Here is a 20000-nt window from a genome sequence, read left to right as displayed (position 1 = left end):
TGCTGCTGCGAATGCTGCTACTGCTTCTACTGCAGCTACTACTACTACTACTACAACAACTTCTACTACTGCTACTGCTGCTACTGCTGCTGCTGCTTCTGCTGCTTCTGCTTCTACTGCAGCTACTACAACTACAACAACAACTACTCATTCTCTTACTGCTGCTGCTACTGCCGCTATTGCTGATACTGCTACTGCTGCTACTGTTGCTTCTGATGCTGCTGTTACTGCTTCTACTGCAGCTACTACTACTACTACTACTACTACAACTACTAATGCTGTTACTACTGCTACTGCTGCTACTGCTGCTACTGGTGCTGCTTTTACTGCTGCTACTGCTGCTACTGCTACTGCTGCTGCTACTCCTTCTGCTGATACTGATGCTGCTGCTAATTCTGCTACTGCTTCTACTGCAGCTACTACTACTACTACTACAACTACTACTACTGCTACTGCTGCCGCTGCTACTGCTGCTGCTGCTGCTACTGCTGCTGCTGCTACTGCTGCTTCTGCTTCTTCTGCAGCTACTACTACTACTATAACTACTGCTGATACTGCTACTGCTGCTGCTGCTGCTGCTACTGCTTCTACTGCAGCTACAACTACTACTACAACAACAACTACTACTGCTACTGTTGGTGGTGCTGGAACTGCTACTACACTGCTACTGCTACTATTGCTTCTCTTGATTCTGCTACTGCTACAACTACTACTACCACTACCACCAGTCCCACTACCACTTCCACTACTACCAGTATCACTAACACTACCGCTACTACTACTACTACTACTACTACTTCTACGACTACTACTACTACTTCTACTACTACTATTACTACTACTACTACTACTACTACTACTACTACTACTACTACTACTACTACTACTACTACTACTACTACTACTACTATTGCTTCTACTACTACTACTACCACTACAACTACTTCTACTTCTACTACTGCTACTACTTCTACTGCTACTACTACTACTACTACTACTACTACTGCTGCTACTACTGCTACTACTGCCACTCCTGCTACTGCTGCTACTGCTGTTACTTCTGCTACTGCTGCTACTGCTACTACTACTGCTGCTACTACTGCGTCTACTGCTGCTGCTGCTGCTACTGCTACTACTACTACTACTACTACTACTACTACTACTACTACTACTACTACTACTACTAATAATAATAATAATAATAATGCTACTGCTGCTGCTGCTGCTGCTACTGCCACTACTGCTACTGCTGCTGCTGCTACTGCTTCTACTGCAGCTTATACTACTACTACAACTAGTACAACTGCTACTGCTGGTGGTGTTGGTACTGTAACTACACTGCTACTGCTACTATTACTACTCCTGATTCTGTTAATACTACAACTACTACTACCACTACCACCAGTCTCACTACCACTACCAATACTACCAGTCTCACTACCACTACCGCTACTACTACAACTACTACTACTTCTTCTACTTCTACTACTACTACTACTACTACTACTACTACAACAACTACTACTACTACTACTACTACTACTACTTCTACTACTACTACTACTACTACTTCTACTACTATTACTACTACTACTACTACTACTACTACTACTACTACTACTACTACTACTACTACTACTACTACTACTACTATTACTATTACTACTACTACTGCTACTACAACAACTACTACTACTACTACTACTACTACTACTACTTCTACTACTGCTACTACTACTACTACTACTGCTGCTACTCCTTCTAATGCTGCTACTGCTGTTACTCCTGCTACTGCTGCAACTGCTACTACTGCTGCTACTGCTGTTTCTACTACTGCTGCTGCTGCTACTGCTGCTACTGATGCTGCTGCTACTGCTTCTACTGCAGCTACTACTACTACTACTACTACTACTTCTACTACTACTACAACTACTAATACTGTTACTACTGCTACTGCTGTTACTGCTGCTACTACTGCTGCAGCTGCTGCTACTGCTGCTTCTACGCTGCTGTTGCTGCTGCTGCTACTGATGCTGCTGCTACTACTGCTACTGTTACTGCTGCTGCTGCTGTTATTGCTGCTACTAGATGCCGCTATTTTACTTAAGCTGAAAAAGTTACTATAACACCTTGCTTGCAGATGAAAAAATTACTTCCACACCGGTCGACACACGACATTCTCTCCACGCTCTCTCGACTCGCGACAAATCAGTCGTCAGTCAAGATGCGACAAATCAGTCGACAGTCAATCTTGACTGTCGACTGATTTGTCGCGCGTCGTATTGAGCGTCGAGAGAATGGTCGTGTGTCGACCTAGTGATTTTAGGTCGACAGTCGACATTCTCGCGATCATTTTGACTGTCGACTGATTTGTCGTGCGTCGAGAGAATGTCGCGAGAATGTCGAGTGTCGCGCTCGAAGGTCGACACACGACATTCTCGCGACATTCTCGCGACATTCTCTCGACGCTCAATACGACGCGCGATAAATCAGTCGACAGTCAAGATTTTCTGCGATTTTTTTTTCTAAAACCCAGGGCGATATGCGACACTCAAATATTGACTGTCGACTGATTTGTCGCGCGTCGCGAGAGCGTCGAGAGAATATCGTGTGTTGACCTAGGGGTTTTTAGGTCGACAAGCGACGATTGCGCGATATTGGCTCGATATATCGTATTGAGCGTCGAGAGAATGTCATGCGAAGAGAGAATGTCGTGTGATTTTTAAGTCGACAGGCGACATTCTCGCGATATATCATATTGACTGTCGACTGATTTGTCGTGCGTCGAGAGAATGTCGAGTGTCGCGCTCGAAGGTCGACACACGACATTCTCGCGACATTCTCGCGACGCTCAATACGACGCGCGACAAATCAGTCGACAGTCAAGATTTTCTGCGATTTTTTTTTTCTAAAACCCAGCGCGATATGCGACACTCAAATATTGACTGGCGACTGATTTGTCGCGCGTCGAGAGAGCGTCGATTGAACGTCGCGAGAATGTCGTGGTTATGCTGTAATACAATTTTAACTACATGTAGTAAATGCTTATGTATGTAATTGAATATTATGTTTATTACTTATTTATTTTCATTAACTTAATTATAATTGTGGGTTCCACAAAAGAAGTACAGGTTATATTCACCTACTTCCATACACACAGCTTATGACAAGGGGTTGCTGACAGGGGCCCCTATTAAAACCACTGCCAGAAAGTATGGCATCCCAAAATTAAAAATCTTAATTTATTTAATTAATTTCAGTTCTATATTGCTTTTAAAGTGATACAAATGTTAGTACAACAATAATGAAATAATATTTTATGCATTCAGTCTGCACATGAGTGATATTTACATTGAAATCAGGTAACCAATCAGATGCGTCGTTTTAGGGCACTTTCAACAGATATGGCCGCCGTTACATAGACTTGGGTCATGTCGTATTTCTACTTATTTGTGTTGATAACACAATCAATTGAATTTATAATGTGTAAATAAAAGGTAAATGTGTAATGAAATAACAAAATTTATTACATAAATCCCTATATTGAGCAACAAAACTTCAACAAACTGCTTGTATGCGTCGAAATTGGGCACTCAATGATACTAGTATTACTAGTTTCGTCTACACAAAGATGGCAACACAAAAATGACGCAATAAGTATACCATTATTTTAAGACGCCATCAATCAGCTGATTCATTACACGGATGACGAAAATTTATGTCCTTAGACTAGATCTAAAGGTTGAAGGTCGTATAATTTTAAAGCTTAAGTTTTCTTGACTCTAGAGATTTCTTATGAAAAATCAATCAGTGATAGAATAAAAGTAGTCCGTGCACGCGACAGTTATATTCAACAAGGTGGGAGACAGTCTAGTTTATTCCATATGGTGTTATACCGTCAATGTCGGTATAAAAATGGGATACAAATAGAATACTAGGTTAACGTTGAATACAGAGAAGTTTATGTTTCTCGGCTCGAACACCGAAAGCGCTCGCCAAGGCTCGCGCTCCCGGCGTTCTAAGCCTCGCAACATAAACTTCTCTGTATTCAACGCTAACCTAGTATTCTCTATATAACTCCACCGTGGGAAATTTATTAACGGTTGTATAATTTTATTTTGAATAGCTATACTTCTAGCATTTTAGAGTATATGTAATCATGCCCCGTGGAGTGGCGCGGGGACAAGGACAAGTAGTCAACGATTTGTTCGTTCGTCCGTCCGATTTTCGCGAGTCATTTTTTGCGGATGTTGAGTGAATCAGGGGCTATAGACCCTTGAGTGAATTTTTCGACAACCTTATTATACTCCATGTTTGTCCTTGCTGACGTCTGGAACTGGAAATACTATAAATTTAATTATAATGACCCGCATTCAGTAACACTTGATATACTCAGTAAACGCATATTCGTAGGTTGAGATTAAAAATTAATAAAAATTGTTTTCCAAATGTAATACATTGTTATGTGTTATTTTGAATTTTTATAATACGTATTTCTTTATACAGCGCGTTTAAAACATATAGTAAATATTATTAGTGCATTGTTATCAGTTTTTCCCAGTTTTAAACGATAGCTTTAATTGAAAGACGAAACCGTACGCAACGACTTACTAGCCAAGTATTTCTACTAGCAAAATTGGAAAACATAATATTGCATAACCGCATTCTGCACATTGACAAGCTTTCCGTTTTTACCTGCACGCATGCGCAGTGACTCAGGTAGCAGGTTATGAAAAACATTCAAAATGGCGCTTGCGGAGAAGTGCCTTATTCTTTTAATTTGTATTTATGTGTCATTGTCATTAACCATTACAGCGACCGGTAAGTATTGAACAATTAAACAGTTTTTGTAAATAAGTTCGCGACGAGCATATAACCCATGTTTATAAATTATTTATTATTTACCTGTCTTTACCTGTACAAATGGCCATTTCCGCATTTTGCAATTGATAGCTCAGGTTTAAAATATTCAAACGTTTAACTGATCGTAAGCATACATTTTCGAACATATGGTCTATTATCTAACCTCTTGATGACTACTTATATTAAGACAGAGAGATGCCGCACAGTTCAGTGATATACATTTTATGAAAGCAGTTCAGTAATCAAATATCTAGCTAAAGAAACTTCAGCGTACAGTTTATATAGTATTGACATACCTGTACGCTGAAGCGAACCCCGTATCGAAAGTCAACCAGTGTCGGAACATATTTATGTCACGCTATAAATCAAAGAAAGCTCATTTTCTTGGATACATTTCTACACATATTGGTGAATGAATATAAATTACTGCATCGGGGAATATTTTAAGGTTCAAATGTTTAAAATTCATCTTACAGTAGATGAAAATAACTACCATCAGTCTGAAATTCACAATTTTGACGCCATTGTCGCTTTGTAACGTGACGAGTTTTCATTTGGATACTTTCGGATTGACCTTGACATTTTTTGCTGAAATTGTAAACAATACTTTCGTTTTCTGAGATCTATTATTTTTGATTAACAACTTACGTCTGGTGGATTATAAGACTTATTTCAGTGTGAATCAGGTAGTTTTAAGTAATATGCACTTTGAGTTTGTATTTACACTACCATTTGTTTACAAAACAAGCCAGAATAATCTAAAATACCGGGAAATGTCATTCTGAATTTGAAAACACCTGAGCACATGGTATGTTACTAAAAATAGAAATAACGTCATATGACCGTGAAATCTCGGGAGATTCGCATTTCAAGAAAGTCTGTCACATCGCTGTTTTTCTCGATATGTAAGAGCAGAATAGATAAATTTTAAATGTTTAAGATAGTATTTTGTGAAAGAATATATCAGTTAAATGTGAAAAATGTCAATCTTTCCAATCAAGTGGTTGATTTGAGACAATAACTGCATTTAAAAGCTGTTTTGGACCGGTCTTTGTTACCTGTCAACTTTTTGGGAATTTCTGGTTGACTTTCCTATTGGGGTTAGTCCATAACTATAAAGTCGCGCCAGTCAAAAATCATAAAAAGCGACATTTAAAGTTATGGAAGCCAGAACTATCAAATATCATGTTAATAATTGTCAATGTAACCAGCTCTATTTTATATTACAAACCAGTCATCCCATCCCGCTTAACAACTCCTTAAATTTTGGGAAATTAGGTAGATTTAGTAACCATTTTTCTTGTTATTACTTATTGGAAACGTTTATAAATATAGGATCTTGCATGAGTGGTTGTTTTGTATTGAATTTATTAAACAAGTCATCTAAATAAAGATACAAACAAGGCTATCTAACTAAAGATAAAAACAAGGCTTGCCAAGTTTTTTTCTTTATTTAGATGACGAGTTTAATAAATTCAATACAAAATGACCACGAATATAAGATTCTATTTATAGCATGACAAACACATTTTCTTTTTATTTTATGCTCTTTTCACCATTTATTCACATTGTAAAATAGTTTAACTGAAGAAATTCGCTAGAATAATGACATCATTTCACAGTTATATAACTAGTGTAATAACACCCGTGTAATAAACAAAATTGAGTATTACGTTATTTCACTCCTGGAGCGTAGGTCAAGTTATAATCATAAACACCCAACTGAGCACCTTTGTACAGTTTCCACCCCTTAACCAATAGTCGCAGGAACAATATCTTCTATTTAGAAGGAGTGCTGTATCCAAAGAAAAAGTAATCGCACTGCATTTTACTTTCTTTCCTCTTTATGTAATTGACCTTTCGACAGCCGATTGATTGACAGGCTTATTAACCAATCAGATTACAGCATAGATTAGGCCCGTTACTATCCGCCATTTTGTCCGTCAAACTCGCCGTTGTCCGACACATAAGCTTATACGTAATTCTGTGTTTTAAACAAAGAAAATGGTTGAAAGGTGCTGTTATGGCACTTGTTATTCAGACACAAGGTATCCAGAACGGTTAAAAGATGGAAGTACGTTTTTTCCGTTCCCTCAACCGGGTACTAACCTTGAAAAATTCAAACGTTGGATTCGTCTTTGTGGTCGTCCACACGAACAGCTTAATCTCAACATATTAAGCGATCGCCCGAAAGCAAAACACAGTCGTTATAATAAGATACTACGCGAAAATAGAAAATGTAAGTTTTGCAACGGACACGTTATAAAAAAGAGTATAACTTTGTACTTGTTTATCCTCTATATAGACAAATTAGAAAGGAACATTTAAAACCATTTTTCAAAGGTGGCCAACGTTAAATAAATTTGACATTCTAATGCAGTCGGCAAATAAATAAGACATTATAAACTTTGCTAGATTTGTTTAATGCTAATGAAATCGTAATAATAAAGACAATCAGTTATTATTTTTAATAATATCACATAAAATAAAACATTTTTTATTTCTTTCGGTTTAAGTCTTCCAAATTTAATGTAAGTTAAGAAACTATTTTCAAATGCGCAAGTAATTATCAATTGGGGCCAATAAGTGTCATTTTACACCATATGTGGGCTTTCTACTAATCCGTTATCAAAACAGATGCCGCAAACTGTGAATGACCCTTTGAAAACCCGGTCTGATTAGCGAGTTTTTTTGTACATGAAAATTCTTTCAACTTTTTATATTTTAAACATTGCAGAAGATAGTTTTCGAGGAAATAATAATATATAATAATATATTGTGTATGTTACTTTTTTGACGACTTTGACTTTGTTATACGATTATAACAATGCGCATGGGTCATTTTGACCAAACGAATTGTAGATATGTGTTATATCGGATTTCAATAAAAACGTTCTTCGTCTTCTATTATAATAAATTTACTTACCTGTGCCACATTTGCGATGTTGCCATCGGTTGCAAAAATTAACGGCTTTTAATTAAAAAACTGAAACATCTATTACTCAAGGAAAAATATTGTGACTAACGAACAATTCATACTGTATGCGATAATTGGCGATAATTTTGCCGACTTTGATGATAAATTTAACGGCTTTTAAGTAGACTAATAAAAAAGTTTTGACTATTTAATAGATATGATAATTATATTCAGCACCACTATTCAATGATAATAAAAACTATTGTATGGCCTTTCTGGTATACCATGAGGCCTTTTTGGTTCACTTATGCGGCCGATTCGCGTAGCCATTTTTATGACGGACTTCGGCGGAGTGACCCCCCTTGAAATCGGTGGGCGTGGCTTCACTCTCGCTGTCGAAAGGTCAATTGAGACACTATACTTTATAACATCTGTTTCAGATGCACAATGCGTGTTTCCCGGTTACCTCAAGGGTCAGTATTTTGCCATGGTGGGCGGTGAGAGTGTGAATCTCTTGGTGGACAACGATAAATGGGGCGAGCTGCGCTGCATGTCCAACTACACCCATCCAAAGCCTGTGGCTGGCACAACTGGATCCAATCATACCTTTCTCCTGAAGAGTCAGTAAGTCTGCCCTTTTCCACAGTTCCACAAGCAGGGAAACAGGCCTATTGCCTGGAGTTAGTTTGGCCAAAGAGGAATGGACCCGTGGTTGGTCTTGTATTTGGTTGAGGGAACCACCTTCAAGAATATATATTTTTTAACTTTTATATAACTTAATCAAAATCAACAGTTATTCACAGTTCAGAGCTCCAGATAAGGATTTGTGAAATTAGTAACGGTACTGCCACTGACAGAAAGAAAAGGAGTAACGCTTAAAATCAATTAGTACCTGTTAGTGTACTACCATATCCAAAAATACAGGTAGTACTGTACTACCCATGTTCTTGGATATTGAAGGGTGTATAACTGACTTTACAGAAACATTTGCAGCAATTATAATAAATATATGTAGCTTCTTAAACAGTTACTGTATTAGGTTTTCCATTCTGAATTATGATGTTAATACAACTACACATTAAAACTCATGACTAATACTATTTCTTCATTTTTCTTGACAAGAAAACACAAGCCAACTAGTAAGCTAAGTAAATGAACACTTATTTCACTGTCAGATCCGTTTCCCATCGTGTTTTCTAACTTTTTACGCCACCGATGCAATCAAATCGTTTAATATTGGGGTGACAATGTCCTTTTCTGAGTTTACAGATTTAATGTCAAGATGGTTAGAAGACACCGTATGTAGTCATTATATGACAACAAAGTGTTGTTTTGAGACGCTTTCGGTTAAGCCGGCAGTCAATTGCGCGCAGACATATCGTTTTTGACGGATTAACAAGTGACAGGAAATCACGCGACAGAATAGATAATAATATATGAACCCAGTCTACACCTTTTCAGTAATTTAAATTAACCAAAAGCGCAGTTAGGTTAGAGATCAACAAATCACGCCGCCCTGACGCAGACATATCGGTACGGCCAGATTTTTTCGTAAATGCGTAAAATGGATATTAATGTCGTAATTGTACGTCCAGTTTATAAAAATAAATGCGTAAATCTTCATTAAAAAGGCGTATTTACGGCTGTACGTCCCTTATCTGGAGTTCTGCAGTTACCACACCTACAAGCATTAAATGCATATAAATCAGAGTTTTCTTAATTGAAATGGTTTAAGCTGGTTTTGGCATCAATACAAAGTGAGTCGTCCAGGAATCTTGTTGTAGTGTTTTATTATTCTAAGAAACTTAATGTGTAACTGCATTTCTATTTTGTTTTAGTGTGTGATTCTCCTTTTCCTACATTTTTACTTGAATTTTACTGCACTTTGCATAATTTTTAGCTCGGCTGTTTTCGGAGCAAACCCGAGGTACTGTCATACCCAGCTCGTCGTCGGGTGTCTGTGTCCGTCGTCCGTGTCATGCTTAAACCTTAACATAGGCTCTAAAATCAAAGTGCTTCCACATACAACTTTGAAACTTCATATGTAAATGCACCTTGATGAGTTCTACGTGCCACACCCATTTTTAGTTCACTTGGTCAAAGGTCAAGGTCACTTCTGACAAGCTTTCATGTATTCAAAACTGCACCCACAGCCAAGCGTTGGAACCCGCTATGTGGTGCTCTTGTTTTATCTTGTTGTCACCTGCTGTCAGAAGCTGAGAAAATAAGAGCTTCATTTAACTGATTTGAAGCAATGTGATGCATGTTTATCATGATAGAAAATAGGCAGAAAACAAACTTCTTTTAAAAGTCAGTCTTCACATTATTTTATTTGCTCAAGCCTATTCAGGCTTATAGCTTAACAAATTAACCAGCAATAGAAATCAGTTTTAACCAGCCCAAAGTTAAATAACTATTCTGTCACAAATTTCACTATTTATACTTTGATAAAACTTTGGACAATATAGGTCACTTACCAAGCCCATAAATTTGATCTGCAATTTAGCATTATTGTGTGCCTTGTGTACTTGGTAAATAAGATTAATGATCTTCTCCCCGTTAAGTGCAGGGCTCCTCTGGACCATCAATGCACTGTCACTATACAATGAGTCAGTTTCTTTGGTACACCCCTTATTTGATGTCTTTGGGGGGATATTAAAAGACAATCTTTCAGTGCTTATTTGACCTCCAGGTCTATAGGGGACACCTTCCACTACCCACTGACCAATGTGAATCAACAGATATGTTCAACTTCTCCATTTCTCTAACAGACATTGAAATGAAATTTCACATATGAGTCATGTTCTGAGAAAACTGGGCTTAATGCATGTGCATTAAGTGTCATCCCTGATTAGCTTGTGCAGTCCACACGGGCTAATCAGGGACGACACTTTCCGTCTAAACTTGATTTTTTGTAAGGAGGGACTTCCTTGAAACTAAAAATACCGTAAAAGCAGAAAGTGTCGTCCCTGATAAGCCTGTGCGGACTAGTGATCATAGAAAAAGAATATTTTCTATGATCACTCATGAAATAACAAATGATCTTACACTGACATGAACCAATATCCTCTATATGTTTGGGGCATGTCTGAGAATGAGTTAAGACCACTTGCAGGAGCCTTTAATACGTGTAGATTTTATCAATATACATGCATACAAGTATGTCCTTATACTGTAGGCTAAAAACTATAAATATTGTGTGTTCCTTTTTATGCCTCCACCAGGATAAGGTTTGTTTGTTTATGATAAGTGTGTGTGGGATATTTCGTGTCTGACGTGTAACTTTGTTGCACATTATGGGTCTTCGAAATAATTGGCACAAATGATCAGCCTAGGAAGACCATGTCACATGTGCAAATTCATTTAACACTTATTTCAGGGTCAAGGTCACATTGGACACTAAGCTTTAGTATAATCCTTGGATGTAAAAAGCGAAAGATCATTTTTATGTCCGGCCAATAAGATTGTTATGCATAATTTTATTTTGAAATCAATTGGCTTAAATGTCATCATATAAAGACAATGTGTTGCATGCAAACAGTATTTGATGGATTCAAGTTCATGATCACTTTTGATGCTTGAGTTTTTGCATATTCCTGATATGCATGTAGTGAAAGTGCATGTTATTGTCTGTCTTATCCCTTTCCCACTTAGAAGCAAAGTGAAAATGGCCATGTGCAAACAGCATAAAACCAGACCAGCCTGCAAGCAACTTGCCGTCTGGTCAGTTTTTATGCTGTTTGCTGCTCATCAGTATCTAAGGATTGGAAATGAAGCTTTAAGAACTTGAATCTGGTAAGAAAGGTCTTCAATTAAATTTAACTTTCTAAGGGACTAAAAACACTTAAAAATAGGTATCTAAGTGGTAGGGATTTTACTTCATCGTTCAAGAAGGGATTTGAAATAAATTGGCACATATAATGATCATATCTGGACAATGTTTTGCATGAAACAACGATGTGGGTCACTTCAAGCTTGTGGTCACAGTAAACACTTTAAATTTGTGCCTAGTCTTTTTATGGTAATAAAGATAGGATATGTTTATATCACTGTTACTTCTACTTCTGCTGAGTGCATTGGCAAATATGTGGATATTTTAATACAGCATGTTGTTTACACCAGCTATTGTGAAACTTGCTTAACCCTTTGCATGCTGGGAAATTTGTCGTCTGCTAAAATGTCGCTGCTGAATTTCTAAAATTAGCATTTTCTTCGATTTTTTTCAAAGAATATTATCAGAATAGCAAACAGTTTGGATCCTGATGAGACGCCACGTTCTGTGGCGTCTCATCTGGATCCAAACTGTTTGCAAAGGCCTTCAAAATTCGGTTCCCGCACTGAAAGGGTTAAAGGTCAATGTTGCACATGTGAAATAGGCTTTATGTGTAGCGACAGTTACAAAAGAATGGTACATATATATTGTATTAATTGTTTGTATAAGTATTATATATTGAACACAACATATGATTCTGTTTCCGGTAAAATATGTACTTGGGACACCTTTCTAGTTTTAACTTGTACAAATATCCAAATACTAGCCCAGTATCCAGATAATATACATAATATGTATATCTGTTCCACGTCTGTGAAGATAACATTTCAAAGTAGCCAGCGACTAAGAACAAAACGAGCGTTTTTGCACTGTTTTGAATCTATTTTTTGTGGAAAAGTAGTTAGCGCCAAGATTGTTGGTAGTCGGTGAAATCGCTGGCTGCCGGTGCCTCCGGAAAACACAAATGTGCTTAATGAATATTTATCAATTGTGTTTTATTTTTAGAACGGATAATTGTTGGCATTGCCTGGATGTTCTCTGGAGAACTGAAAATGTGTTACAGTACAAACTAGGTATGTATATATTTTATGTTTCTTACATAGGTATAATTTGTATAATTCATAATTAATATTTTTAACATAAGGATCGATTGTTTCATGATTAAAAAAGTTTGTTTTATAACTTTTTTATCTAACAATTTTGTCATTTTAAACCTTTCCCACATAAGAAGCAAAGTGAAAATGGCTTTTGCAACCTGCATAAAACCAGAACAGCCTGCGAGTAACTCGCAGTCTGTTCAGGTTTCATGCTGCTTGCTTCTTATCAGTATCTAAGGGTTGGAAATGAAGTCTTTAAAACTTGAATTTTGTGACAGAGGTATTTAATTAAATTTAACTTTCTAAGGGACTACAAATGCGTAAAAATACATGGATCTAAGTGGTAAAAGGTTAAAAAAGTGTGTTTGATAACTTTTTTATCTATCAATTTTGTCATTTTTAGCAACGTTTTAGAACTCTTTTGCTGGTCTTTGTCCACTGTTCAGGCTGACGCTTTTACTGTCCATGGGTTCATAAACATATTTCAGGAAATTGTCTGAGAACAGCCACAGCAAATATCAATGACTGCGAGGTGTTTCAAAACTATAAACTACTACCAACAGTGAATGAGGTCATCACACTGTTCAGTAAGTTGATAGTTACTCTTTTTAACCAGGTTTTTCGAAGAAAAAAACTGGTTATTAGATTGGCGAATGTCGGCGGGCGGGCTGGTGGTCGGGCGGAACAAGCTTGTCCGGGCCATAACTCTGTCGTTCATTTTCAGATTTTAAAATCATTTGGCACATTTGTTCAACATCATTAGATGATGTGTCGCGCGAAAGAATTACGTCGAAATTTCCAAGGTCAAGGTCACAATTTGAGTTTGAAGGTCAAAATGGCCATAAATGAGCTTGTCCGGGCCGTAACTTTGTGGTTCATTGTCAGATTTTAAAATCCTGTAGCACATTTGTTAACCATCATTAGACAGTGTGTCACTCGAAAGAATTAGGTCGATATCTCCAAGGTCAAGGTCACAATTTGAGTTTGAAGGTCAAAAATGGCCATAAATGAGCTTGTGTGGGCCATTACTTTGTGATTCATTGTGAGATTTTAAAATCATTTGGCACATTTGTTCACCATCATTAGATGGTATGTCGCGCGAAAGAATCACGTCGATATCTCCAAGGTCAAGGTCACAATTTGAGTTTGAAGGTCAAAAGGCCATAAATGAGCTTTGTGATTCATTGTGACATTTTAAAATCATTTGGCACATTTGTTCACCATTATTGGACGGTGTGTTGCACGATAGAATTACGTCAATATCTCCAAGGTCAAGGTCGCCACAACTAAAAATAGATTGATTTTGAAAAAACTATTAACTATGAAAGGGCGATAACTCAAGAACGTTTAGGCCTAGGATCATGAAACTTCATAGGTTCATTGATCATGACTGGCAGATGACCCCTATTGATTTTCAGGTCACTAGGTCAAAGGTCAAGGTTACAATGACTTGAAATAGTAAAATGGTTTCCGGATGATAACTCAAGAACGCTTAGGCCTAGGATCATGAAACTTTATAGGTACATTGATCATTACTGGCAGATGACCCTTATTGATTTTCAGGTCACTAGGTCAAAGGTCAAAGTCACAGTGACTTGAAAAAGTAAAATGGATTCAGGATGATAAATCAAGAATGCTTACACCTAGGATCATGAAACTTCATAGGAACATTGATCATGACTGGCAGATGACCCCTATCAATTTTCAGATCACTAGGTCAAAGGTCAAGGTCACAGTGACTCGAAACAGTAAAATGGTTTCCGGATGAAAACTAAAGAATAATTAGGCCTAGGATCATGAAACTTCATAGTTACATTGATCATGACTGGCAGATGACCCCTATCGATTTTCAGGTCACTAGGTCAAAGGTCCAGGTCACAGTGACAAAAAACGTATTCAATCAATGGATTCCACTTCAACTTACAGCCCATATGAGGGGCATGCATGTTTTATAAACAGCCTTGTTTTCTAATTGTAATCAAGGTCAATTTTACACAAGGGGGTTAACAATACACATTTTGAATTGTCTCCCTTTATCAGACTTTTTCAACTGAAAACCTGGTTTTGTGACAATTTTGTCCCTTGTTGTAGGCTTAATGGAAGAAAACATTCTTTTCATCGTTTTTTTGATGGATGATTGTTTGTATATTTGTTTTGGGGTTTGATATTACAGGTTTGGTCAAGATGGCGCGCTGAAAGTTTGATATAAATATAACAATCCTTGAATGTATGTGCATGCATCCTTCTGAGATAGCTAGTTCAGATTTTAACTGTTTTTTTAATGTTTTTTCTTTGGAATTCTCTGGCATAATATTCTGAAAATTTAATGTATTGAGTTTATAATGTCATACTAAATGTAATGAAGGAGAGTTTTAAATGTTGCTGTTCCTTTATTACTTTTTTGTTTTGTATGTTTTCTATAACAATTTGTCATAATTGTTATTTCTTTTTATTTAATGCTTTCCGGTGGTTTATAGAGAAATATCAGTGAATTAAAACTGATAATTTCACTGTTTCAAACAGTGAAAATTATCAGTGAGAATTATCGATAATTTTCATTGTTGACTGTGAAATGACGTCATTTTTTTGACGAAATGACGTCATTATCCCAGGAAAATTCGTTAGTTAAACTCTTGAACAATGTTTATAAACTGTGAAAAATGCATTAAATAAAAAGAAAATTTGTTGGATTCGGTGGATTATCGACTTTAATTCACTCGTGATCATAGAAAACATATATTTTCACTCGTGGCTGCGCCACTCGTGAAAATATTATTTTCTATGATCACTCGTGAATTAAAATCGATAATCCACCGGATCCAACAAATATCCTCTATATCTTCTCCAGGAATGACAGACACTGTATACATAAACTGCATCTCCACATTCGAAGGCGTCTACCAGTTTACATATGAAGTGAATTACGGAGGTGGTGGTATCTGTGACAGTCCCAACAACATAATTCAGGCCTGTCAGGACCCCGGCTCCAGCTATATAGATAACCAGGTGTTCCGAATGACATACGCTGTGTGCAGAGACGTCTCTACCTCCTTCAACAAAGGTTCACCACCCAGATATGCATTTTGACCCATTTTTAATCCGTTAGAAAATCAAATTAGATTAAAGACTATTTTTTTAAGCCCCCAAAGGAGGGCATATAGTGATCGCACTGTCAGCCTTTCAGTCCATCTGTCCTTCCGTCACACTTTGTGTTTAGGTTCTGAAAAATGCTCGTAACTTCTATGTCGCTTCAGATGTAACCTTCATATTTGGTATGCATGTGTATTATATGGACAAGGCCTTTCCATACGCGCACAAATTTTGACCCATTTGACCGCGGCCTTGAACAAAGGGTCCATGTTTAGGTTTCTTAATCTGCGTTTAGGTTTCGAGGGCATATGTCTTCCGATGGAGACCGCTCTTGTTTTGTATTTTTATAAAAACACTGAGTATTTAATGCAAGCATATACATGAGACCATAGAAATAAAACAATTAGCCATTTTTTTCCACAGCATGTGAAGATCGCACACATTTTTCTCTTGGGGGTGTTATTTTGTCGATCACTGTGAGATGAATTGATATGACAGTATTGTTTTGTCAAATTACAAGTATAAGTAAGCAAAAAATAAAATACATTAACTTCCCAGTTCAAGGTCAAAACGATTAGTTTTTTTCCAAATCCAAATGGCCTGGCTCCATTCCATAAAGGGTGAAATAAAACACTGTAGGATAGACTAGTAATGTTAACTCTTACAGTGCTGGAACCGAATTTTCAAGGCCTTTACAAACAGTTTGGATCCTGATCGTGGCGTCTGATCAGGATCCAAACTGTTTGCTATTCTGATAGTATTAGTTGAAAAAAATCGAAGAAAAAGCTAATTTTAGAAATTCAGCAGACAATGTTTTAGCAGACGACAAATTTCCCAGCATGCAAAGGGTTAATAATAAATTTGTTCCATATTCTAGTTGTGCGTTACAAGTGTCTGGGCACGTGGTACGCTATCAAGGGGCAGTCCACTGATGGCAATGGTGGTACAGGATATACCTACGCAGCCATAGAAGACACTGTCGAGAATGACCAGCGTGAGAAGTTTAAGTGCCTGGTAGGTTAACCTTTAAACACTCAACTTTTGATGTGTTGTAGTCCCTCCTTAGAAAATCAAATTAAATTAAAGACCTTTCTTACTAGGTTCAAGTTTTAAAGGCTTCATTTTTCAAGCCTTTAGGTTGTGATGTGCAGCAAACAGCTTAAAATCTGAACAGACTGGGAGCTACTCGCAGGCTGTTCAGGTTTCATGCTGGTTGCATATAGCCATTTTCACTTTGTTTCTGAGTGGGATAGGGTTAAAAATAGAATAAGGAGGAATAATGAAACTCAAGATAAATTATCAGAAGTAATTTTTTTATTCAACCGCATGTATTTTATTAAATGCAAGTTACTGCATGTTGATGACATAGTTGACCAATCAAGGGTTTATATGTGTTGAACAATCAAGGTTTTATATGTGTTGACAAATCAATGGTTTATATGTGTTTACCGATCAAGGGTTTATACGTGTTTACCAATCGAGGGTTGATATGTGTTGACCAATCAAGGGTTTATATGTGTTAACCAATCGACTGTTTATATGTGTTTACCAATTGAGGGTTATATGTGTTGACCAATCAAGGGTTTATATGAATTAACCAATCAAGGGTTTATATGTGTTAACCATGCAAGGGTTTATGTGTTGACCAATCAAGGGTTTATATGTGTGAACCAATCAAGGGTTTATATGTGTTTACCAATTGAGGGTTTATATGTGTTTACCAATCAAGGGTTTATATGTGTTGACCAATCAAGGGTTTATATGTGTTTACCAATCAAGGGTTTATATCTGTTAACCAATCGAGGGTTTATATGTGTTGACCAATCGAGGGTTTATATGTGTTGACCAATCGAGGGTTTATATGTGTTTACCAATCAACGGTTTATATGTGTTGACCAATCAAGGGTTTATATGTGTTTACCAATCAAGGGTTTATATCTGTTAACCAATCGAGGGTTTATATGTGTTGACCAATCGAGGGTTTATATGTGTTGACCAATCGAGGGTTTATATGTGAAACATTTAACAGAAGCTAGTGTCTACATAATTTTATTAATTTGCTGCAAGCTCTTGGACAAGACTGGCTATACATTAAGTGGTTAATTGCCTGGCGAAGAATGATGCATGTAACATTTTATATACAAATATATTATGCTGGGGTCATCCCATAGGAAACAGCACAGTAACACCAGCTATTACTTTACAAGGAATGGACTAGATTAAGGATTGTTTTGCTCTTTTTTTAAGCTATCATAAAATCTGATATCATATGCAATCTATTGTCAAGACTGACTTTCATAGCAAGAGTACTCTTTAAATTATGGCAGAGTATTGACCTCCACTGATACTAGTCACCACACAGAGATCTCAGCATAAAAAGGCACACCGAGATCTCAAAAGATGTCTTATATTTACTAGAAAATGTCACACTGTGATCTCAACAGGTTTTTATGTACAGGAGATAATGTCACACCGGTATCTCAGCAGGTTTCATGTATGCAGGAGATAATGTAACACTGGGATCTCAGCAGGTTTCATATATGCAGAAGAAAATTAACACTGAGATCTCAGCAGGTTTCTTATGTACATGAGATAATGTCACGCAGAGATCTTAGCAAATGCCATATATGCAGGAGAAAATGTCACACTGGGATCTCATTAGGTTCCTTATTTGCAGGAGAAAATGTCACACTGGGATAACAGCAGGTTTATTATATGCAGGAGAAAATTTCACACTGGGATCTCAGCAGGTTCCATATAGGCATGAGAAAATGTGACACTGGGATAACAGCAGGTTTCTTATATGCAGGAGAAAATTTTACAATGTGACCTCAGCAGGTTCCATACGCAGGCAAAAATGTCACACTGGGATCTCAGCAGTTTCCATTATTGCGGGAGACAATGTTTGCACTGGGATCTCAGCTGGTTTCATATATGTAGGAGAAAATGTCACACTGGGATCTCAGCAGGTTTTATATTTGTAGGAGAAAATGGCACACTGGGATCTCAGCAGGTTTCATATATGTAGGAGATTATGTCACACTGGGATCTCAGCAGGTTTTATATATGCAAGAGATAATATATATTTTGAAATTTCTATCCATGAACTTTCTTTAGGAATACACATAGATGGTTACCACAAATGTACTGATGATACAAATAAATAATTTGCCTTTTTAGATGACCAACAGAAACCAGAAAGAAGCCTTCAACAAGATTCGATGGTCTATGTCCAGATTTGCTCAGTGCACGAACTTAGACAGCGCCTTTGTTGGTCCCTTCAAGCTGGTGCTCACAAGAGGTAAATTAGCCGGACCTAGGCCAGTGTACATCAACTGATTCTTAAACTTAAGTCTAGTCTAAATAAAGAATATTTTTATGCCCCTGGATCGAAAGATCGGGGGTATATTGTTTTTGGTCTGTCTGTCTGTCTGTCTGTCTGTCTGTCTGTCATACATTGTGTGTGTCCCAAAACTTTAACCTTGGTTAAAGTTTGGTCATAACCTTTTGAATATTGAAGATAGTAACTTGATATTTGGCATGCACGTGTATCTAATGAAGCTGCCCATTTTGAGTGGTGAAAGGTCAAGGTCATCCTTCAAGGTCAAAAGTAAAAAAATACAATCCAAGGGAAGTAATATGCTTTAAAAGGGAGATAATTTCTAAACCTGCCAAATGATATATTGAAATGTTATTTCAAAGCGGCGCAATAGGGGGCATTGTGTTTCTGACAAACATCTCTTGTTAAAACTGTAATGTAATACACCTACTTAACCCTTTCCTACTTAGAAGCAAAGTGAAAATGGCTATGTGCAAACAACATAAAACCAGAACAGCCTGCAAGTAACTCGCAAAATACGTATATAAGTGATTTTTCTTCGGATCTGCGGATTTCCGCAGATCGAGTTGTACGGGGTCATTTCCGCGATTCGCGTAAATTTGAGTGAAAGTACGATCGAATCCGCGGTTGTATTTCATGAGCTGCCCAAAAAATCCGCGGCCATACCCATACATATTAAATCTGAAATCAATACAAATAATACACCATGTACTCAAACAACATTTGAAGAAAACATACTTGGAAGAAAAACAAAACAAATAAAATATTTTACACACTACAAATTAAAAACCCTACAGAAAACTCCAAAATCCAAAATAAATGGCAAGTCCTTTTTGGAGAAAATGATCTTAATTGGAAACACATATTTACCATGCCATATAAAGCAACTATTGAAAGCACACTGAGAAATTTTCAATATAA

The 20000-nt window shown here is 37.1% G+C and overlaps 1 protein-coding gene across 1 annotated transcript in view; it reads left to right on the top strand.

The window, feature by feature from the left end:
* The first annotated feature begins 4684 nt into the window (after window positions 1-4684).
* LOC127873658 (uncharacterized) overlaps window positions 4685-20000 on the top strand; it is a 40840-nt gene continuing 25524 nt past the window's right edge. Inside the window, exons 1-7 of the mRNA XM_052417567.1 lie at window positions 4685-4821; window positions 8221-8404; window positions 12558-12625; window positions 13138-13236; window positions 15498-15710; window positions 16617-16753; window positions 18920-19040. Coding sequence (XP_052273527.1) covers window positions 4746-4821; window positions 8221-8404; window positions 12558-12625; window positions 13138-13236; window positions 15498-15710; window positions 16617-16753; window positions 18920-19040 — 898 coding nt within the window. The 5' untranslated portion in view covers window positions 4685-4745. The remainder of the gene's footprint in view (window positions 4822-8220; window positions 8405-12557; window positions 12626-13137; window positions 13237-15497; window positions 15711-16616; window positions 16754-18919; window positions 19041-20000) is intronic.

The sequence above is a fragment of the Dreissena polymorpha genome, chromosome 3 (genome assembly GCF_020536995.1).
Source record: "Dreissena polymorpha isolate Duluth1 chromosome 3, UMN_Dpol_1.0, whole genome shotgun sequence".
Classification (NCBI taxonomy): domain Eukaryota; kingdom Metazoa; phylum Mollusca; class Bivalvia; order Myida; family Dreissenidae; genus Dreissena; species Dreissena polymorpha.
Note: the sequence above shows the minus strand (reverse complement) of the source record. Positions and strands in the feature narration are given on the sequence as shown.